A 24,460-nucleotide genomic window follows, 5' to 3' on the forward strand; every position below is an offset into this window, starting at 1 on the left:
GTCCCTTTTTCAATCTTGAACTCTTCTGTAACCACGTTATTTACAATTAATTTTGCTTTCTGTTCAGAATATATTGCACCTATACCATTCTCAAACCCTTGGCCTACCCCCATCCCCCGGAGGTTCTTCAGCATAAAATTCCAAGAAATGTTGTCAAAGGCTTTCTCGGCATCCACAAATATCAAAACAGCCTTAGTGTTTATATTCACTTCCAACTTTTCCAAAATGTCAATTATATTCCTTACATTGTCCGACAAATGCCTTTTCGGGAGAAAGCCCGCTTGGTCCCCATGAATCTCCTCCATCAAAACTCTTTTCAATCTTTTTGCTAAAATATCAGCAAAAATTTTGTAATCCACATTTAGTAACGAGATGGGTCGGTAGTTTTTAAGTTGGGTCTTTTCAGTCTCTGTCTTTGGTATAAGTGTAATGTAGGCCTCTCTCCACGTATCGGGTGCCCTTTTCCCCTCCATAATCTCATCACAGACTTCCTTCAAAGGTTGTATCAATCCTTCCTTCAAAACTTTGTAATATTTGGAAGTCAGTCCGTCCGGCCCGGGGGATTTGCCCAACGCCATGCCTTGAATGGCATCTTCTATTTCTTGTGCTGATATCTCCTGGTTCAAAATTAACTTACTTTCCTGTGAAACCTTTTTCAGCCCATTTTTCTCGAGGAATTGTTGTATGTCCATTTCTTTCTGCGGCCCTTGTGTGTAAAGTTGTCTAAAGTAGTTCTGAAAGCAATTCCTAATTTCCGCTGGGTTACTTATGTTCTTTCCTTCCACTTCTATATTTGTTACCGTGTTGAGTTTTTGTCTCTTCTTTATTTGCCAGGCCAATAGCTTGCCACATTTATCAGCGGATTCAAAGGTCTTTTGTCTCATTTGCTTGATTTTCCACTCTAATTCTTGATTCATCAGCTCCATATATTGTGTTTGATGGAATTTAATCTCTCTTAAAATCTCTTGCGATTTCGGCTTCGATCTTAATTTCTTTTCCCCTTCTTTTATCTTTTCCAAGATTTTTTCCTTCCTCTCATTTTGCTTTCTCTTCTTTAATGTATTTTGTTGTATCAAAAACCCTCTCATCACGGCTTTACTTGCGTCCCATACTATTCTTTTTTCTACTTTAGTCCTCAAGTTAATTTCAAAATAGTCTTTCAAAGTTTTTTGGGCCTTCTTGCAAATCTCCTCATCTCTGAATAAGTTGTCATTCATTCTCCATCTGAAAGAGCCAGTTGTTGTTTGCTTCATCACCATCTTTACTGCATTATGGTCGGAGAAGGTTTTTGGGCAGATTTCCACTTTCTTTATATTCGGCGCCATACTGCTAGTCACCCAGATTTGGTCAATCCTTGTCCATGTCATTTTGGCTTCAGAAAAGAAGGTTCCCTCTCTTTCTAATGGGTGTTTTGTTCTCCAAATGTCAATCAAGTCCATATTGTCAGTCATTTCGAAAAAAGTCTTTGGTAGTCTTCCATCTTTTGTTATTACCTGTCTTTGTGCTTTGTCCATATTTGTTGAAACTACTCCATTCATATCTCCCATCAAAATTAAGTTGTAATCCATATGGTCCATCAGAATTTCATGCAACTTCTTAAAAAATTCAGCTTTCCCTTCATTTGGTGCATAGATTCCCACTATCAGGTACTTTTCTCCTTGGGATTGAATTTCAATTGCCAGATATCTTCCTTGGTCATCTTTAAAGATTTGTTTCGGTTGCAACTTTTCTTTTGCATAGATCACCACTCCTCTCTTTTTTACTCTGTCTGAAGATATAAATTCTTGTCCCAATCTTTTATTTATTAATAATTTTCTATGTGCTCTTGTCACATGAGTCTCTTGTAAACAAATCAAGTCCAATTGGTCTTTCTTTAAAGCGTGGAATATATTTTTTCTCTTTCTAGGAATGTTCAAACCGTTACAATTCCAGGTTAGAAGTTGCAAAGCCATGATGGGATTATTTACCCCTTCCTCCTACAGCTCCCTGTTTTTGTTCCTCGTCTGTCGGTGGTACCGTGTCCGTGTCCAATGACGGATGCCCTTGTCCTGGAAATGTCTCTTTCTGTAGGTCTTCTTCGTGTTCTCCCAAGAACTTGTCTTTATCACTCACTGTCTTTATTCTTCTTTTCTTCCCCTTGTATTTAAAAGACAAGCCTTGGGGAAATTCCCACCTGAATTGTATGTGGTTCCTCTTCAGCAGTGTCACCAAGTCTTTGTAGAATCCTCTTGCGTCCAAAATACTTTTGGGAATGTCTTTAAAAATCTCAATATGAAAATCTTCGATTCGAAGGGTTGTTTGGAAATGCAGGTTCAATATTTTATCTCGCTCCTCCTTTGATCTTAGAGTTATTAAGCAGTCTCTGGGTCTGTTCTTCCTCTGCTTTGCTCCCAATCTAAATGCGCTTTCTATCTTAAATTCTTCTTTGTCCAACTCCTGCTTCCAAAAGTCAGAAAATTCTTTTGTCAAATAGTCCACCAGGTTATCTCCTTCCTTTTCCGGCACAAGTCTGATCCTTAGGTTCCTCTCCTTACGTTGCATATCCTGCATAGAGAGTGCCAGCTCATACTCATCTAGTTTCTTGTACACTGGTGGAAACTTTTCCTCAGCAGCAGTTGCAATTTCTTTGGCTTCCTCAGCTATCTTTCGTGTTGTAGATGAATCTTCCAGTAATTTCCCAATTGCTTCTGCATTTGAGTTCACTTTGTTCCCAAGGTCGGTTATGCTTTTTGTATTTAAATCAATTTTCCCAGAGATTTCTTCAATTTTCTTATTTGTTTCAGCAATTTGTACTTTAGTTTCTACACCTTGCTTTTTTAGTTCCTCCAATGAATCGTTTATCTTCCCCAAAACCTTAGCAAATGATTCTTCTGAAGACATTGTCTTCACTTTTGCCTTTGAGACAGCTGTAATTCCAGAGGCCCCTGTTACAGAAGCCCTTCTTTGCTTGGAAAGATCCACTTTGTATTGTCTGCCAGATCTCAAGGTTGCTTCTTGTGAATCCTCTTTCTCTTTACCATCTGCCATAACAAAGTCTTTTAGTCAAGGTCATTCCCACACTCTTATGCTGTCAGACAAAGTTCTCAGATTTTAAACTCCACTTGTTGCTGAAACAATTTATAAATCCTCTAGAGGGCGTAAAGTCAGTTTTTTACTTTCTAATTAGTCCCACACTCTCCAGAAAATTAAACAAAGGTCCTTCTAGTCCCTTTCAATTATTCTTTTCTCTTTCTGGAGGTTTCAAATCAATAATGTCCTGCAAGTATCTTTACTTTGCAACAAAATACATATTTCAAGTTGAGAGTAGCCAAAGTCAGTCAAAGATACTTTTTTACCTTCTTGTAGCAACAGTCCTTAGCCGGTGCTTTTTCTCCGGCAGTCCGATCCCCAGGTAAAAGAGCAGCGGTAAATAACTCAATTTCTTTTAAATTGGCAGGAAAATACTTTCAAGTCTTCTCCCCCCCCCCTCCTGCCTTCGGGGAGGGAGTTCTTTGCTTGGTGTTGAATTTCTTAGTTCCCGCAACTCTCCTTTCCAGCGGTTACAGCTTAAATGCCTTTCGCTTTGATCTTGCTGCAGAACGGAAAGCAGACTTCCTTTTTGGTGCTTGTCCGTCTCGGTACCCAATTTCTTAAAATTTAGTGTCCAATTTGGTTTTAGAAGTCAATCCTACTCACGGATAGTTGTTCTTTTTAATCCAAATTCACCGGAAGAAATCAGCGCTCTCCGCTAATGGCGACGCGGCTTCGCTTCGCAGGCTGGGTGAAAGCGACTCTCAGCACCGCTCCATAACCCCTCCGCTGATCCGCAGCCTTTAAAAAGGCTATTTCACAGCGTCGGGGGGGCGCAAAGGTGCCCGCCGAGTCTCCAGTTCACAGGCTACGCGCCTGTGATTTTTGAGGGTCCCCGCTCCGCCGTAGCTGGCAGGACCCGAACCTACGAAGCAGATCTCTCCCGGAGCTCCGGGAGAAATCCGCCATTAAGCGCTGGCGCTAACCGGAAGTCTGATGTGAACTGAAAATTAGCCCTTATATGAGCAGAACATGCCCAGGAAGGTCATTTTTGGGTTCAACTCATTGACTTTAGGACTTCATTTTACTTCCAACTCTGCCCACATTTAGATTCTGCTTGCATGGTATGTATTTTAAATGAAATCCTGAGCTTCTTTCCAAAGGCAATATTTGCTATGAGAATTTGAGTAATTGTATATTTACTTAGTTCCAATTATTTTCAGCAGGGGAAAAAATAGATTATTTCCCGCGCCCCCCCCATTGCACATCACGTCTTTCTTACTAACACTCATGAGAATAAATCATTGATATTTTACTTGATGATGTGATCAAGCCACTATCTCAACTATAGTCTTCACTGTGAAGAACAGGTTCCATTTTGTGTGTGTCTGTCTCACTCTTTTATTCAGTGAGGCTTCTTGATTCATTTGCCAATCATTCTCTCCTTTATTGTTCTGGTTTGTAAAAGGAGGACCATGATAAGACAGAAGAGAGAGCAGAGAGGGAAGTCAGCAGGGTGTCATGGCAATATTTGTCAGGAATCTTGGTTTTACCATAATTACATACATACAAGTCATGATCCATAGCTTCATTGCATAAACTTGAGTCTTAGTATTTCTCTATAAAAGCCGCCCCTCTCATTTCATCCCACTACTACTGGGAATCCGCTAAAATACATACAAAGCAATATATCATTTTTCTAGTGCCCCCCACTCAGACAACAGAAACAAATCAAAGCAGAAAACATGTTTAAGCATTTGAAACACTTCTAGACAAAAAACAATAATCCCAGAAGCCTTTCATTTATAATTGGATCTGAAAAGAACTAGCATATGGACCCTGAGTGCCCTTAAAAATGGCACAACAAGTTGTAGTCATTTCCAGATTACTTTTAAACATTGTTATGTATTCCAAGGAAACATACACAGACAGCAGATCATTTCCAGACATCTTTGTTTTGATTTTTTTTTTAATAATGCAACTTCCCAATGGATAATTCTAGCCTAAAATTTGTTTTGCATATGCGTTACGTATTGCGGTACATGTAATGGGATGAAGCAAGGTGGGCTGACATCCCACTTCTTTTCAGACTACCCTGTAAGATGTTTCATCAGCCTGACACAAATACAGTAGGGAAACATTTGTGGATAAGTAAGAAGATGGGGCTTCACATTTGTATTGCTTCATGGGAGTGTTTTCAAGCTGTGTCTCTGGATCTTCATGGAAGTTAATCCAGGGGAAGGGGTCTTCAGGGAAATGATGAGAAAAGGCAGGCTAGCTTCCATTCCCCCCCGCCCCCGCTACTTGAGTTCTGGATGTACCCAATGCACAGCTGGGAGTAACCCTGAAACATATCACAGCTGGTCAGAAGAGGTGTGGATGGAACTGCAGAGTTTCAGTGGGTAGTTAAGATTTCAGTGTGTTTGATTAAAGTCCCAGCGTTTATTATGGAGGCCAGAATGGCTTCTTCATTCACTTTGATTCAGCAATGGTAAGGTAATAAACTGCTCACTGGAAGGACAGATTGTGAAGCTGAGGCTCCAATACTTTGGCCACCTCACGAGAAGAGAAGACTCCCTGGAAAAGACCCTTATGCTGGGAAAGATTGAGGGCACAAGGAGAAGGGGACGACAGAGGACGAGATGGCTGGATAGTGTTCTTGAAGCTACCAGCATGAGTTTGACCAAACTGCGGGAGGCAGTGGAAGACAGGAGTGCCTGGCGTGCTCTGGTCAATGGGGTCAAGAAGAGTTGGACACGACTAAACGACTAAACAACAACAAGGTAATAAAAAGGTATATTCCTTGATGCATAAGGGTGAATGTGGAGACTGGATTAGAGGGCTTTTGTTCTAGGATGCAGATATGAAATAGGGACCTAGCTGCATTCATTCCCTTACTCATCTCAACATTCCCCAAGGCCTCCATGGGGGAAAGCAAAAACATTTCTTTTCCCCTGCGCCAGAGGTTTCATTCTTTTTCTGGAGCAGATCCGTTTCCTAGTAAAATGCAGAGGAGTCTGCTGGACCCACTCTCCCTCCCAGAAGCCATGGGTCTTGTACAGATTTCAGTGATGGAATATTTCCTCAGCCATAACTTTCCATTAATTGTATGTGCTCTCTAGCAAATATGTGGAGAAAGCACAGGGTTTTCTCAGAAAACAAGCCGATGAAGAAACAAGAACATTAAGAAAGTGGTCTTAGTGATATGGGCTGTTCTCCTTCTCTGGAGTAAGGCCCTTGCATTAATCTCATTACATTTATAACTCTTATTCTTCTGCTGTCACAATGGTGATGGTGAGTAGTCATTGGGCAGGATCACAGATACAAAAATGAAGGACCTCATAAGGGGTCTTGTCAGGATGCTACATTATAGCACCAGCAGTAGCTCATGTGCAGATTCCAGTTGATGACTAGGACCACTGGAATGACCCATGCAAAGGTGGATTCAAATTATCAGTCAGCTCCCTGATGGCAGCCATCTAACACACTAAACATTGGGGTTGTTGTTCCCAATATAGTTGTGGTTATTTTCAGCCCACACCTGGACTCTGCATGCTATTCCAAGTGGGGGATTGGCTCCTGGAAAATATGCCACATGCATGTGGGCAACAATTGTGATTTGCTGTTTTAAACTTTAATTGTGTTGTATTGAATTGCTTTATTGTACATTGCCTTTGGTATTATTTAATGACAGGCAAAATAGAGATGTTTTAAGTAAATAAATAATGGGCACAGAATGAAGCCCACATCCTGGAAAAGACCCCTATATTTAAAATGCAGATGAAGGGAAATAGTGACAAAAAGAAGGGTAGGAGACATATATTCAAGTTTTAATATAGATTTATAATTGCTTGTATGATGTAATATTTATGAACTTATATTGGGTTAATGGTCTATAAAACCATAATTAATCCATACCAGTGAATAGGTCAAGCAAAGGTTGTAATGAATCAAAGCTCTCTCTCATCTTCACATGAAGATTCCTTTGCTATTTTTATAAACCTGTGGAGGAAACAAGAGCCCCTTTCATCTCTGACATGTTAGAAACTGTCTTTCTATTGTTTTGTAGCTGCTTTGAATGTGGCCTTGTGCATTAAGAAGGTTATTACATCTTTAATGAACTGAAAAAATCCAATTTGGAAAGTTTTGCGTGCCCCTGAGGTGGCCTTAAGGTTCCGGACTTACATTTGAAGTTAATGGCACCTTTAATACGTCGCCCAAGTTATTTTGTGTGACAAGGTTAGGCAGATAAATTTAGCTGGAGTGGCAGCAGCAGCTCTGCAGCCATTTCAAACAAGAGGGGTCCTTCAAGCTGATTATGCAGGTGCTGCTATTACTGAAAAACTGAACGACTGGTTTTGTAATTGACTTCAAAAAAAAAAGGTTGTAGTTCTGGCCCAAGCTGGCTATGTGTTTTTGCCTTTGCTCTGATTGGGACTTTGAAGATGCCCTAAGGAGAAGCACTAGAGATAATTAAGATGCTGAAGATCTCGGAAAGTTAGTAGTGCATTTTTAAACTGTCCTGAGCTCTAGGCCAAATGGAGCTTGAAAGGGAAGGGGAATACCCAGCTGTGATGAGATGCAAGACAAGCCCAAAGCAGGTCATCATGTGGCTAAGAGTAAAATAAAATAGGAGGAGGGAAGAAAGTCATGTTGTGCTGAAAATATCTTCTGTGTTTGCCAGACCACAGCCCCACCTATTCTCTATCAGTGAGGGGGAAAAGAAATTGCATCCAGAAATGATCAGAGGACACAATTATGTGAAATTCTCATGGATGGGGTGCAGGTTTTGCTATTGCATATCCTCTCGAGGTGGCCATTCATTCAGCAAGCAAGTGGTGTGTGCCTGTGGGTCTGTGTTGGTGTTCCTGTTGTTCTGGGATAATTCTCTGGCACACTGGTCAGATCTAGTTCCCCACCTTTTAGATAAGTCCAGCCCAGTACCCACCAAAACTCTAAAGTGGCTTACTCTAAAGCGACAGAAAAAATTAAGTCTCATTTACAAGAGAAGAAAACTTTCAAGAAATCAGAGGGCAGGTTTCAGCACAACTCTAGAAGAAAGAAAGAAAGAAAGAAAGAAAGAAAGAAAGAAAGAAAGAAAGAAAGAGATTATATGTTGATATTAGATTGTTGGGCTAGGACCTTCAAGATTAGGGTTCAAATCCCAATTCAGCCATGAGACTTTCTGTGTGAGCTTGGGCCACTCACTGCCTCTCCATCTAAACTACCTCACAGGGTTGTTGTGGGGATGAAATGAAGAGTGGTGAGCCATGTATGCCACCTAGAGCTCCTTGGAGAAAAAGGCAATCAACCGATCCCTCAATTAACAAAATATGTTTCCATGTGGTTCTATAGTCCTATAAGATTTTGGATGAAATGATGTACAGTGGTACCTTGGTTCTCAAACTTAATCCGTTCTGGGAGTCCGTTCGACTCCCGAAGCCGTTCGAAAACCAAGCAGAAGCTGCGTTGGACATTCGGCTTCCAAAAAACATTCACAAACTGAAACACTTACTTCCGGGTTTGCAGCGTTCAGGAGCTGATTTGTTCTGCAACGAAGCTGTTCAAGAACCAAGGTACAACTGCAGATCACTGTTGCTCAAAGAGGAACACACCTAGTGCTTTCTTCTTCTCCAGGGGGTACTCAAGGGTAAGCAGTACTGGCACCTCTTTTGGGTTGTTGTTAAAAAGTATGGCGTTTACTGTAACAACTTCATGGTGATTACCGACACCTATTTTTCTAGAAAAGTACTGAACACACCTCAGTTGGAAAAGTCAGCATTCCTGAGCCCTTTATTTTCTCTTGGCCCTCTAAAGGCCAATGAAACTATCCTGAATTGAATGGGTGAAATAATTTAACTTCCTCCCAGCAAATGTGATTTATAAACCAACAGCTTTGTATACTGATGTGGCCAAAGAGTAGCCTAAGAATTTAAATCTAAATAAAAAGTCCAAGAGCCTGAGGGGCAATAAAATAAAACAATGGCATAAGAATAGGAAAATAAGCAGTGAAGCCTTCCCATAATAAATGTACTTGATGACATAATGCTTGCAGTTGCAACTGTGCTGCTTCATTGATTTCACTTGGTTTTGTATGAATAAACATGAGAGCGGTCAACCATATGGAGTCAGCACTAGCAGCAGTGGCGAAGCTTGATCTTTTTATTTTAGAAAGGGAGATGCTCAATGAAGCAGTTGCCTCTTCTAATACTCACATTCAGCGGGTGACGTCCCTCAACCTTAGCTCTGGGTATTCAACTGTGAGTGATCTGTGCTTTCAGTCCATGCTTTTCAGACCTTGCGCTAATTAGAGTAGGGACCGAAAGCTGGAATGGAGTGGATGGGGAGTCAAAAGCGCAAAGGTTTAGGGTTGAGGTGAGTTCCTCACCACTACCACTTGCTTATTCTTGAGGAAGTGAAACATCTTATAGACCAATTCCTGCTTTAGGCCAGAGGGTGGGGAAAGTTTCAAAGTTTTTTGGGCCAAGGGTGGCATTCCCTTCTGAACAACATTCTATCAAGGCCAACAAGAGGCAATGTCAAAGTTCAAAGACCAATTCCAACCATGCAAAAACATTAAAGAGAGGTGCAAGGCAGGGCTGGTTCAGAGATGAGGAGAGATGAGGTGTGGCTGGGAAGAGGGCATGGTGTGGGGAGATCCCTCGCTCCTGCTTTAAGCTGTGAAAGATACAGATCTCACCTGAGTCAATGATGCAATATAACGCAGAGTCCAAGAAAACATGTTCAGTGAGGATAGGCATTGAAAGTTACACAAACATGGACCTAAAGCTTCTTGTCACTTCTTTAGCTCATTCCTTCTCAATAATTTTAAGATAGGTATATCCCAATGAACTTACAGTGATTTCTTATGATTTCTTATTTATTTATTAAAATAATTTCCCTGCTGCCTTTAAAAATACAGTATAGGGCATTAGAAAGCAACAGAACAATAACTGGACAGCAATCAAAATCACGCAAAGCCAAACAATTAAAAACACCTGAGAATACAAAATCTAAGAAACAACACAAAGCAGTAAAATTGCTAAAAGAAACCCAGAAAAATCAGTAATAAAAAGCCTTATAAGAAAGGTTTCAGAACCTGTGAGATCATCCTAGTTCATCCTCACAACTACGCTTTGAGCCGACTTAGGGAAGAGATTGTAAGTGGTCAAAGATCATCCTCTATGCTTATTGAGTGGCGTTAAAACCTGGACTCCAACAATCTGCTCACTGCAGCACATGGTTCTTCCACTTCCTTGATCATTTGCAATATACACCCCCCCCATGCTACTCACTGCCTGATTATAAATATGTTTATTCGAACATAAGTCCTACTAAGTTCAAATTGAGTTATCCTTCAAAGTATGCCTGAGATTCCAGAGCTAGACTGTGATCATGCATTCTTAAAGCCCAATACCATGCATATCTTCTCAGGATTAAATCCCATGGTGTTCAGTGAGACTAATTCTCAGTTAAGAACTACGGTACTAAGCTGATTCTGCTGCTGTCTGTTATGACTCACACTTCTATAATTTGGCACACTTATTTAAAATGATTTCTATTGAAATCAGTGAGACTGTATTCCTAATGAACATGGTGAAAAATAGAGGGTTCCTTTGTTTCACTAAATCTGCAGTGCATTTTTTTTTTGTTTTTTTGGTGATTTAATAATTTCAGGTGAAAAGAAATCAAGTTATAAAAAGCTGATGAGATGATAGAAGGAATTTATGTTCAGCAGTATAGAATTTTCAGCATAGAGCACATGTCTAGAATAGGTTCTAATGGCACATAAAAGCTCTGAGAGCTTTCTTCATCAGAAAAAATGATTAGTAATAGAAGGATAGTTTATAGGGTGCTTTTCATTGACAGTGTACTGAATAGAGCACTAAAGAATATAGAAAATTTGCTCTACTTATTGGGCATGGGTGCAATCAAGCACATTTACGTAAGGCACAAAGGACATGCCCCTCCAACAGGGAACAAATTACACCAGCTCTGGAACACTGGAAATGTCTTTTTTGCCCCATTGAACTCAGTGGAGTGTCCTTCTGAGGAGGTATGAATAGCAAAATGCAAAACTTGCCCCTACTTGCAGGATCACAGGACTCATTTTTATTTTTATTTTATTTTATTTATTGGATATATATATATATATATATATATATATATATATATATATATATATAATGTATGTATGTATGTATATATATATATATATATATATATATATATATATATACACACACACACACTGCCCTATATCCAGAGGTCTTAGGGTGGTTCACAAAATAAAAATAAAAATGGTCCTGACTTTGGATTGTACAGCCAAACAAAAAAGTACTTGTTGAGGATCAAGTAAAAAGAATCTCTTCGTGCTCCTCAACCCAAATGGGAATGAACTCCAGTGAACATGGTGGGTTGTACTTAAGAGTATCCAGGATTGCTATAATACTGTTGTGGGCACGCCAACCTCCAAGCAATGAGAGATTCCAGGCAGGGGCGTAGGAAGGGGGCTGAGGGGGGTGCGATCCGCCCCGGGTGCCACCTCCTGGGCGGGGATCACTGTGACAATCACCCTTGTGGGTGGCCCACCCCGACCCCGGGTGCACGGCATGTTCACCGCTCCGGGAGCCGGAGCGGCCAGCTATGCCGCTGATTCCAGGGGTTCCAGAGCTTACCCAGTGTTGGTTTCCTTGGAATGAAGATCAATGTACATATGGTTATATGGATATATGGTGGGAGGGTTTGCTGCATTAAACTCTAACAGATCTTGCCTACCCATCAGGTTCCTAGATCCCGACCCAAAAGCCATAACTTTGGATTCAGTATATAGAAAGACAACCTAGCTTTCAGTACAGTTGTACCTTGGATCCCGAATGCCTTGGTACTTGGATGTTTTGGCTCCTGAATGCTGCAAACCCAGAAGTGCATGTTCCGGTTAGTGAACGTTCTTTGGAACCCAAACGTCCAACAGGGCTTCTGCAGCTTCCGATTGGCTGCAGGAGCTTCCTGCCGCCAATCAGAAGCCACACTTTGGTTTCCGAACGTTTTGAAAGTCGAACGGACTTCCAGAACAGATTCCATTTGACTTTGGAGGTACCGCTGTATCAGCCAAAACACAGAGACCACATTGGCCTATTGTTCTCCATCCCAGGATGATGCAGCATCTAGTCAGGTGAGGTGGGAAAAGGCTCACCCATTTGTCTCTATGGCAAGAGGGCAACCACTTTGGCCATGTAAATGGCAGTACTTAACTGGCCAGCTAAGGGCATTATCTTACAACTTGACTGACTGGTTCAGCTTCTTCTTCTACTAGTTTCCAAACCTCACAAATGCAGGATCACAGATATGTAAGGGATCTATGGATAGCATCCATATTGACCCCCACAAACATATAACAATACTTTCACCTTTTTAACCCCTTTCAAGAAAAACTAGGAAATAGACATAGATAATCAGACAGGATATTTTTCTACTCAGAGATCAACTCCAATGTAATTTGGGGTAGTAAAATGTCCCAAATTTCACTCAATTTATTCATTTCCCAACATTTATATACCGCTTGTGTATATAAATATAGCCATGTGTGTTCTGCCAGAAGAACAGCACTTTAATCTGCTTCCCAGAATCAGTTTTTGCTTGGGGGAAAGAAGGACTTTTTAAACCCCAGTTAATTAGTTCTTAAACAGAAACTAATGAATTGACACAGGCAATCTTAGTGAATAATTTTCTGCTTCAAGCCATGTTCAGACAAACTCCTGAACACACATCTAAACTAAAGTGTGAAGTTCTGATGATGATGATGAAGTGATGATTTATTATACCCTGCCCATCTGACTGGGTTGGCCCAGCCACTCTGGGTGGCTTCCAGCATATATAAAAACATAATAAAACATTAAACCTTAAAAAGCTTCCCTATACAGGGCTGCCGTCAGATGTTTCCTAAATGCTTACAAGGCACGTTTCCAAGTAAAACTACTTGCACATGACATCAAGCTATCAGAGATTAACCCAACACAAAATCCAGATTACAACTTGGTTACAAGCACAAAGCAAAGATAAAATTCATGCAAAGCATGCAACTCAAACAGGTGAGTCAAACCACAGACTTTACATCAAATAACATACATGCAAGTTGCTGTTAAGAAATGACATTTTAAAAGACATTCTGGAACACCTCTACCCTGTTATAGATAGGAATTTGAGGTTCTGCATCTCAAATCCAAATGAAAATCCATGAGGTAGAAGATGAATGTGGCAGTAAAACATTATCATAAGGCATTATCATAAGGCAAGCATGTGGGTATCATTTGCCAGGCTGATATTGTACTTCCTTTCTAGCTTCACTAGCTACAACTAACACGTGCTGTCGTACAGCTTGTACCATTGGGGGAAGGTGCAATCTCCAGTTTTCTGGGCACTGCTACAAGCCCTATAATTCCTGATCACTGGCCATGCAAGCTGAGGTTCATGGGAGTTGGAGTCCAACATAATCTGAAGGCTAACAGGTTCCCAGGCCCTGTTGTGCCCATTTACTAAGTAAAATGGAAGGGAAATAATTCTGTAACTTTATAAGTACACAGAAGATTTTCACCATCTCTGTGAAAGGAAATCTCTGGTGGAATGATTTATTTACAAAAAAATAAAATGAAAATAAAAATCAATCCAGCCTCTTAAATGGTGAGACGACGAAGAATGAGGCCGGGGAGAGGCTGGCACCGCAGCAAAAGGCTGCTAAGCACGCCCCCTCCCAGGCACCTGGTTGGATGCCTGCCGAGGGGGCGTGGGCGCCAGGCAGGTGAGGTGGAGGCAGGGGGCTAATGCCCCCTGCTAGGGGCGGTGCTCGGCTCCCGCCCACAACCACTCCCCTCTCTTGCAGGGAGGAGAGTCCCTGCTGAAATCATTGACATTTTCGACACTGTATCACAGAAATCAAATTTGCCCTTTAGTTTTCCAAATCCCTTTGAATATGTATGGTGATAGGTAGTCATTTCTGCCCCCCAGCACAGGTTAGAATAATAAAACCATTGGACCATATTCCCTTAATGTTACACTGCCTGTAAGCAAATACCTTTGCCAGCTCAAGTGACAAACTCACCTTAAAAATCAAATCCTTTTTCCCATAGCGAAGCTCCTTCAGTTGGGCTTGAATCTTTTTTGACTGCAAGCAGAGGATAATACATTAATCCTTTAAGTAATTTATATTTTAAAACCTGCAGAGGAAAATATATTAAAGTTCAGGTAATAGGACAGTATATCCGGGGTGGGGGGAGGTTTGGTAAAATTACAACTGTTGATGAAACGAGCTGTGTTTGTTAAGGGAGGGCACAGTACCCAAAATTGAGTGGAGCCACTTTTCATGATTCCGTTTAACTCACAGAATATGGATCTGCACCTCTCCCCCCACCCCATAACCCCACCCCATGCTACTTTGTTTAAGATTATTTCCATTCTATCTCTATCTCTATAATGATCTCTATAAATTGGTATAATCAATTAGGGTTTGGAGCTATCCAGACTTTTCACAATTTGTAGTGAGAAAATATCTGTTAGAAATTGTTTTTCATCACTTTGTATCTGCAGATAAACCACTCAGGAAATTCTTGTTTGCAACCACATGAAGCAGCTTGCTTCCATGGGGATTTAGTTGTGTTTACCACACCATCACGGAGACACAAAATAAGTCTGCAAACCACTTTGGGAACAGCTGGAGCTGCTCTGACTAGGGCAGTGGTGGCCAAACTTGGCCCTGCAGCTGTTTTTGGACTACAACTCCCATCATCCCTAGCTAACAGGACCAGTGGTCACGGATGATGGGAATTGTAGTCCCAAAACAGCTGGAGAGCCAAGTTTGGCCACCACTGGACTAGGGACACTCTGAGGTCCTGAGAAGTTGCTGAAAGGTTCCTGGTGGAAAGGTCCTGGTTCTGGTCATGCCACACACACCCCATACTTTTTAAATTGTTTTTCCCTGAATTTGCCAATTCTGTTAAAGTGCTTTAACAGGCTGTGGGGTGGGGGGAGTGCTTTGAAGCATTGATGAGTGTAAATGCTATAAAACTGCACACACAGTAACTTAATGTCAAGAGGAGCATTAGAGAAAGGACCTTGTAACCAGGGAGCTTGTAACCAAGGACATTGTAACCAAGTGGTAGCTCAATTCTATGCATATCTACTTGGATGTAAGGCATATGGAGTTCGCAGAGACTTCTACCCTCGTAGATTTGTATGGGATGGCATCCTAAACCAGACTGCAGGATTATCTGCCCCATTAGTTTCTAATCTAACTAGAAGTTGCACTGCAAAGTCTCAAGGAGGTATTTCCTAGCCCTGCTGCATGTGATCTTTTAAGCTGGGGAAGCCAGGGTTTGAATTTGAACCTTAATCGTATGCATGGAAAGCATTCATCTAACACTGAACTGCAGGCACTCATGAGACAGGGTCATTTTTCATAATTAAACTCTGCAGATCAGAAACATGAAGTGAACTTCCTCCCTACATGCTGAACTTCGCTTTGTCTCTTGCAGAAATGTTATTCAGCCGGTTCTATTTCACAGGCTGCCTAGTGGCATGATGGCAGATTGGAATCGCAGGTATGAGACACTTCACTACAAGATAAATCTGAAAGCTTTTTTTTCTTTTTTCTTTTTTGCCTTTGGAACAATATTTAGAACACTGACTTCATGGTCTAGAGGGAGCAAAATCAACCTCAAAAAGAAAATGTTCATTGACAGCTACATGGCTACAGACCATTTTCACTTGGCTTAAAAACCCTATTAAGCTGAGAGCGACATTGGTTCGTGAGGGCAACTTTGATCTCATCCATGCTACACTGCTGTCTTTAATGTCACACTGGCCAGTCTTGCCTGAACATGATCTATTCTTTTTTTTAATCATAATTAAAAAAAAAAACCCAGAAGCAAGAGCAGAAATCCTGCAACCCCACCCCATAGCTATTTATTTTAGATAATTAACTTACAAATTTTAAAGGTATTATCATTCATTCCAATTGCAAAACTGATGCTGAATTATCTGCTTTGTCATAATCAGACTCAAGTTGCTATTAATTTTTCAATTTAATAATATTCAGTATATTGATAGCTCATTAATACTGAGTGAAACATTGGAAGCTGCCTTATACCAAGTCAGAAAGTCTGTGTATCGGTGTTATCTGCTCTGAATGCAAGCGGTTCTCCAGAGTCTAAATGTTTTGCTCATTTCCTGCTTCCTGGTCCTTTCAATTGGAGTAGCTAGGGAAAGAACCATGGAAAGCTTGTGCTTTGCCGCAGAGCTATGGTCCCTCCCCAAAAGAATTTAGGGTCTATTGCCTAATACTGTCAACCATGATCAGATGCAGGCCTACAAACAGGGCTGTTTCCAAACTATTTTGCAAATTAACATGCTGAGTATTTTAGCTCATTGACTAAGTTCAATATAATGTGACAACATCAGAGTTACGCAAGCTGCTCCGAATCAGGGACCTATCTTTGGAATCACCAAGATTCTATATGTTTATGTTATCTCATAGGAACATAGGAAACTGTCTTTCACTCAGCAAAGTGACAGATCTCTGTCTAGCTCAGCACATTACACTGACTAGAAGCAAATCTACAGGGCTTCAGACAGGCATCTTACTAGCCATACCATGCCTGGGATGGGCCAGAGTGCCAAGATCAGCGCAGTGCCAATGCACTGGCAGAGCTAACCTGGCAATCTTGCTGGTGTATCTGTCCTGCATGGAACTCATTGCCACCTCACCCTTTCCCATCCTGGTAGGCAGCAGTGACATAGGCTTCCGGAGGTTAAGATGAGTGCCACTGTGCCATCCCATGGCCTGCTTTGGGGATAGAAAGCCTTCTTATACCAATCCAATTCCTTGGTCCATCAAGCTTAGAACTGTCTACAATGACTGGCAGTGGGTCTTTCACAGCCCTACTTGGAGATTTCTGGGATTTAACCCTGAGCGTTTTACACGCACAAGATGTCTTCTATCACTGAGCTATGGTTGCTGTTTTTAAGTGAAGAATGCATTACAGGTTCTGTTATATTCGGTAAACCCACAGCAAGGCAGGTTTATTATTAACAAACCTTCCTTTATAAAATGTATTTCTTTTAGAAAGGTGCTCAGTGAACAATTCTAGAAGCTTGTCAACTCACAAAGATCTATGGGCAAAAAATACTCAGGGGCGCAGATTTAATATGAGGCACTGGGAAGTAATATTCCCTGTTTACCATTTAAATGTAAACTCTCGTGTTACATTATTCACAGTTGTGTAGCAAATATTAAAATGTGCATAAACATCATGCAAAACAAACAGAAAAGGAACAGTTGTAAAGTAACAGTGCAGATCAAAATATGATGTTCCCAAATGAAATGTTATGGAGTTACAGAAGAAAACCACTGATGTTGGCTGCATCCACACAATTAAAATGATTCACAATTTAGATTAAAAAAGAAAATGGTGATTAATATGATGACAAAGAGGTGAGCATTCCTTCTTGCCACATTTTGTATATTGAAAAATTATTCAAATGATTGGCTAAAGATGTATTCAGGGAATCATGGTGAACCCTCTGGAAAAGGATATCCATATCTATATATCCTAATTTACAATAGTTTTATTTAGGCCTGCATTGAAAAAGCAGCCCTTTCTGTTGGCTGCGAAATTGCCTTCCTGCATTTAACTCCCCCCCCCCCCCCGCTTTTGAATGAGGACCTATGAACATGAATGAAGTTTTCTCACTGTTCATGGGGAGGCGGGGACACCTCTTATCTTCTGGCTTTTGTGTGTGGCTCTCAGTGCAATATGGGAAGATAAGAGAGTACATTTTCCAGTTGCCTAGGTGGGCCTTGTGTCTGTCAAGGACTGCATTTCCCCAAGAGTAATCTGTTAGGGGCTGCACACAGGCAGTGAGAAGGAACACAGCCAAAAAATAGGCAGGGTTACCTCCTTTTCGCTCTTATTTTCTGTCACCTGCTTCTGTGTCTTTCTTTCCTCCCTAGTAGTGTATTGGGGTAAACAGATAGCTCTTCCTATACCAAAGGGTTATTTCTGGTCCCTTGGTATGTCATCATTCATGGACAGATCAGCTATATACGTACCAACAATCTAGTGCATTAAAATATATATTAACAGTTTGTGGTGTTCATTCTATTATACTTAAAAGCAAAAATAAAAGGTGCAAGAGTACAAAAGGAATGAACAGACTTGAATAACCTGCACTTAAAAGAAGCAAGGAAGATCAGGTGAGTCAGAAAAGACATGGACTTATTCCATTTTACATTCATAATGGGTTTTGACTAGGGGCGTAATCTGGATTTTTTTAAATTCAAACATGGATAACGGTCTGCTTAAAATTAGTGCAAACCTGATCATGTAAACTAGGCTGAATTGCCTTCACCAATGATTTCCGCAAATGTAATTTATCTAATAAGTGTGCCACATGAACAGGAGAGTGATCACAAATTTAATAATTTGGATTTAATTACAGTTGTCCTCTGTGAAATGGCAATCACGTTTGTTGATTGCATTGCTGTTAACACTCCCTGAACCTTCTCTTCCTTTTTTTAAAGCATTGTGTTTTGATATTAATTTCTCAGTGCAGCATTGTCTTTTTAGAGCCTTGAAGAAAGAAAAATTTTCATTAAATATTCCCCCTAATCAGCTGTACTAAGATATGCTAAAAAAAAATTAAATTGCTTAATCAATCAATTCATTAGCACGACAGCCACCAATCTCCCAACCCATTCTGTTGTACCTGACAGGGTACAAAATGCATGGCACTGTTTGGGTTCATCAAGAATTCTACTCCTGAGGAACAGAGTAGGTGCCAAAGCTATTATTCTGGTAAGAGTCATTCTTCTTTCAAGTATGATAGCAAGTATGATAGCTCTGCATGATCCTGCTATGGCAACAAAATGAGGGATGGCTCACCAGAAATGTAATGTAGCTACCACAAAACAAGCACAATCCTATTTGTGTTAAAATGTGGCACAAATATATTTTAATGGTAGAAAGGCTCTGCCCCTTTTGTCTCTGCATTGTGATTGCAAAGAGATTCACACCTTACCATGGCCAAACATGTTATTATGCTGGGAAAGCAGAAATTAAGATTTTAAAGAAATGTTCTACTTCTCACCCTGTGAAAAGCATAAAATTATCTGTTTGCACAATAGAGGAGGTGACAGATTTCAAACAACCTTCTGCACATTTTGATTCTGCTGAAATCAACCATTTTCAGCACAGTACTTTTTTATCATGCTTTAACATTGTATCGCTCCTGATCTCAGAAACATCTGGAATGAGGTTCAAACTAAACACGCTGGCAGCAGATTGTGGTGCTTAGACATGAATCAGCCCCAGTCCAGTAGAAATATTAGGTGGGATATCTGTAACTTAAGTCAGAAGACAGGGGTTGTGCATTGATAGGCGGGAGGACAACTTCTCAGAAAATAAGGTGGGCCATTTTGAGGTCTTCCCCCCATCAGTCTATATTCTAAGCCAATCGGATGTGAACATGAGGAAAGTCACACATCTGTACTTGAAACGGCTCAGTCTATGTTATGGACCTGTGAGGCACCAACTTGGAGCTCCTCAACCTTGCCAACACCATGCCTTGTCACCATCCTAATGACCAGCAGTACTGCTGCCACTTATGGGCACCACCGCCACTTCCTCCTTGCATGAACTGCTGCTTTGTGACACTCTGAAAAGCCTAAACTATGAGCCCAGATCACAGGTGCTGACTCAGATGCATCATTAACATTGCAAGGTTTTTGATACAGTGGTTGGGCTATTTATTGGATTTGAAACATTGCTTAGGAGTTTTATTATATTGATTTATTCACAATATTTTCTATCCATTTCCCCCTTAAAGCAGATGAAATAGCAGAATTTTTATGATTGACTGCACAAATGACTTCAAGACTCTTATTCTTGGACACATACTTGCTTTATGAATGAACATGTAAGAATCTACTGTAGGTAACCAGACACTTTTGTGCACAGGATTGTCTTGACACTTGCACAGAATATTTTTTTACTCCTGAAATAAATTTATGCAGTGGCAGACTTGGGTATTATTGTTCCCTGTCCAAGGCCAAAAAGTGCCTCCACCGATTTGTCCTTGGACTGCCCTCCCCAAGGTGGGTAAGGAGGCACCTGGCTTTGGGAAGAAGGCACGAGAGCTCAGCAGGGTCCCACAGCCCTCCCATCTTTTTTTCAAATCTGGGAAAGCGCTAACTAGGTTTTGGGAAGGAGGATGGTGGACTCTAGGACCCTGTCAGAGTCTCTTACCTCCTTTCCAAAGCCCAGCACCTCACTTACTGGACTTCGAGATGACACCCCCTAGGCTCAGCACCCAATGAGTGCTCACCCTTGCACATCCCTAAATCCGCCCCTGATTTGCAACAGGCTTCACCAATAAATCATTTCCTCCATTGGGCTTGCTGGGGTCAGAACAAAACAAATCCTACTCACCTCTTCAGCATGAATGCCACAAAGCTTGCTTCCAGAAAGGAGTTTATTTTTCAGGCTTTTATTCTAAAGGGAGAAGAATAAATATATAGATATATATCATGAGCATGCATTAAATTATTAAGAAATCATCTAAATATTTTAGCATGGTATACATAAATATATTTAGGGTAGCAGTGAGGACAAAAATACATTAAGAATGAAGATAAATATATAAATAGCACAAGTAGCATTTTCTCTTTCCTAGATGCCTGTGGAATTTACTTTTAAATAATCATTTGAGGAGACAGAAAAGCACACTTAAGTTTTCAAAAATAGACTGTCAATCAAGGTGGAAAGTATTTGTTTGGACTAGCCACAATATGGGCTAGAAAGGGTGATAAGTTATGGAAAGACACTTTCACCCACTGTTGACTTAAATGAAGCAATTCTAGTTTTTGCTATGTATGGACTTTGTCCCTAGTTTTAGTGCATTTTCAGCACATGAAGGGGCTTGTCTGAACTCCCCCGATGTCTTCACACATAAACGTCACTAGCTCAAGTGGAAGCTGCATTGGCACAGGGAATAATCATGTGAAGCATCCTTGTCACAAGTCACCACGCTTCAAATTTGACTGGATACGAAACCATGTGGGACCTGCAAATACTGTTCAAGCAATTTAAGAACTGCCCCCACAGTCTTGTTACTTGGTAGCCGATTTAATATACAGATTCTGTAAACAGAGAGACTGAGTCTATTTTAATTCCATTCATCGTCATGCTAAGAATACAGTGAAGCGGACCAGAAGACTATCTTTGCTTATATGCAGGCACCAAACTAGCCACACATTTTAGTGTATGTGAAAAATTTCCCAGATACTTTGCAACAAAAGCTGTACCAAGTCTTTTCACTCTTCCCCCACCTCCATTTTCTGCCCTCATTATTGCACAGAAACCCATTACTATCTATATTTCATTACATGTGGGATATTAAGAAGCCTCATGAAAAAGCTAAAGTGGTTTCTAATGGATCTTATGTTTTTTTAAACACGATGCTACTCCAATCGAGGAGAGCTTGCATAATTAATACCACATTTTTAATATATTAACAACATTTACGACATTGACAAGCAGTGCAGATGTTCTGGATACAGGATGATCCTGTAGAGTAAAGTGAGAGGCAGACTGCAAAAATTGCTTTCAGGCAATTTCCCATTTCTGGCTTTTATACAGCAAGTGTAATAATAGTATAGCACTTACTTACAGAGTCAAATAAAGCTCAGGAACCATTGTCTCGAGCCCTGGAGGCCCTATTTCTTTTCTATAAAACGCCACTTTGGGAAGGAATGATTCTGAACAGAGAAACAGCAGGGAGAAGACTCATCACTGTGTTGCTTTGCCCTGCAAAAGGGTACTGAAACATGTTTTGGCAGCAACCCAACTTGGGCAAAGTGGATGTCGTGGGATATGAAGAGGCATATAAGTAAAGGATTAAGCACTCTCTCTTCTACTGTTGTTTCTCTACCCCTCCTGAGGTGTATATATATATATTTCCCCTTAAACAAAAGAAGGTCATCATGATTCAGTACATTCACTTGAATGCAACATGTGTTTAGGTCTTGTGAGTTAATTATTTGGGGAAATCACCATGAAACTGGTGCATAATCTTTACAATTAAAAAAAAATGTTAGTCTGGAAAGCTTTTCACACTAGATTAGACACACTAGATGACTGTATCACAAGGAAGATGTAGGCTAGGGGTCTTCAGGAACCTCTCAAGAGAAGAAGAAGAAGAAGAAGAAGAAGAGGAGGAGGAGGAGGAGTTTGGATTTGATATCCCGCTTTATCACTACCCGAAGGAGTCTCAAAGAGGCTAACATTCTCCTTTCCCTTCCTCCCCCACAACAAACACTCTGTGAGGTGAGTGGGGTTGAGAGACTTCAAAGAAGTGTGACTAGCCCAAGGTCACCCAGCAGCTGCATGTGGAGGAGCGGGGATGCGAACCCGGTACACCAGATTACGAGACTACATCTCTTAACCACTACACCACACTGGCACTTAGGAGTGCCTAAGGAGGAGTGGCTTGCGATTTTGCTCCCAAATTCAATAGCTCCATTTTATTAGTGGGAAGGACCATTTAATAAGTCAAATGAACTCCAGTTGGCTGAGGTGGGAAGTAATCTGACTATGCAGAGATTAAACATCAGGAAGAACTTTCTGACAGTAAGAGCTGTCCAACAGTGGAATGGACACCTTCCTTGGTGGTAGACTCTCCTTCCTTGTAGGTTTTAAAACAGAGTTTGGATGGCCATCTGTCTTAGATGCTTTAGTTGAGATTCCTGCATTGCAAGGGGTTGGACTAGATGACCCTTGGGGTCTCTTCCAACTCTACAATTCTATGATTCTGTGATTCTATTAACTACAGACAAGGTCAGTCTGGGGAGAGGGATTGCCCCTCTTCCTGGAGAGGAGGCAGAAGAAAGCTTTCTGCTGGTCACAACCAGTAGGAGGAGTATCAGAGGAATATCCTTCACCTTGATGCAATAACTCTCAGGAAAAATGAAAAGAAAAGAAAAGGGCTAAAGCATTTCTCTTTGATTAATTTCTGTTAAATGCCATCCCATTACTTTCCACACTGCAGCATGCAGTGCCTAGGAAATCCACATCAAAACATATTTCAAAAATGAAATATGTGAAGTCTTTCAGTGACAACCAGCTGTAAATGATATGGAAACAAAGCCCTATGCATTTGATTCTTTTAGATAAGCACACTGCAGTAGTAATGCAAATTTATTTCTCACTAGTAATAGCATCCTCTAAAATTATGCATGGGAAACATGTTATCAATTGAAACAGAATATTAATTGAATTCAGTACATCAAGCCAGATTTAAGTCTGCATTCTAATGGAAACTCTGAAAGTTTGAGTTGTAAATAAGACATTTCTTAGTTTTATTGGATGAAATCTGCTTGCTAGGACTGATGCAAAAAATAATTCCCATTTACTGTTTACATTTGAAATCCCTCATGTGTCCTTTGCACAATTCCTGGGTAATGACAGCATGCAGCATCTTGTTTCACACACATTTTAACTTGTTCCTGTCTATTACCCACTGAAAGTAGCTCCTTCTGCAATGATAAATCGCTTCAAGCTGCTTGATGCAGGTGTTTGTGGCACTATGAGGCAATGAAGAGGAACTACAATATTATTCTACAGAGAACTCAGAATTCACACTTTCAGCACATCTCCTTGTTTCTTTGGAGCACCTATGCAAAGCCAGTCAATCAGCACAAAGTGGAAGAGACTAAGGATTTTCTGCCATGCATTAATTGACTTTGTCCTCAACAAGGGTACATGTCTGAGCTGGCATTTCACAGCTATAGTCTACACTGTCCCTTTTGTTCTTGATGCCAAGAGCCAATTGGTCTAAGCCATCCTTAGGTTACTTTACACCTGCTGAGTCTTATGCTGTGCCAAGGGCAGTTTTTAAATATACTTATGGATTGATTCTACAATTTTTTGCATAGAGCAGGGGAGCCTCAAAGCAGCAGCAATGCACTTCAGCTTTGGGGAGCTTACATCTTTCTTACTTTATCTGGATTTTTTCCTCTGGCCCGGTGTTCAATATCGTAAACCCAGAGCAAAGTATCCAGGCAGGAGACAGTGGGAAATCTGGCACAAAAAGTGATTTTCTTTCCAAAGACAAATGCAGAGACTCTGAACTACAGTTCGATCTAGTCAGGCCAGAGAAGAGGAGGTCAAGGGCATCACAGCGCTCCGAAGGATAACTCGATTAATTATAAACCAATCCGAAAGAAAGCTTGAGAGGAATACTGAAAGCTGGCTGCATTTTCACAGTGAACAGAAAGAAATCTGGGAAGGACATGGTAAGCCTAAGGCAAGAACATCACACTCTTCACCTCAAATTAAGAATGAGTTTGAAGGTAACTTCTATTCACTGTTAAAGCAGGAGGTGCTAAATTCAGTGATAATTA

General features: G+C 40.8%; 1 protein-coding gene across 2 annotated transcripts in view; it reads right to left on the bottom strand.

The window, feature by feature from the left end:
* Nucleotides 1-24,460, bottom strand: part of LUZP2 (leucine zipper protein 2) — a 301,757-nt gene that overhangs the window by 74,104 nt on the left and 203,193 nt on the right. For both annotated transcript variants that reach the window (XM_083599819.1, XM_083599820.1), the window contains exons 6-7: nt 20,490-20,552; nt 14,108-14,170 (exon numbers count right to left, since the gene is read on the bottom strand). In XM_083599819.1, the coding sequence (XP_083455945.1) occupies nt 14,108-14,170; nt 20,490-20,552 (126 nt within the window). The remainder of the gene's footprint in view (nt 1-14,107; nt 14,171-20,489; nt 20,553-24,460) is intronic.

The sequence above is a fragment of the Podarcis filfolensis genome (genome assembly GCF_964270895.1).
Source record: "Podarcis filfolensis genome assembly, chromosome: 1".
Taxonomy (NCBI): Eukaryota; Metazoa; Chordata; class Lepidosauria; order Squamata; family Lacertidae; genus Podarcis; species Podarcis filfolensis.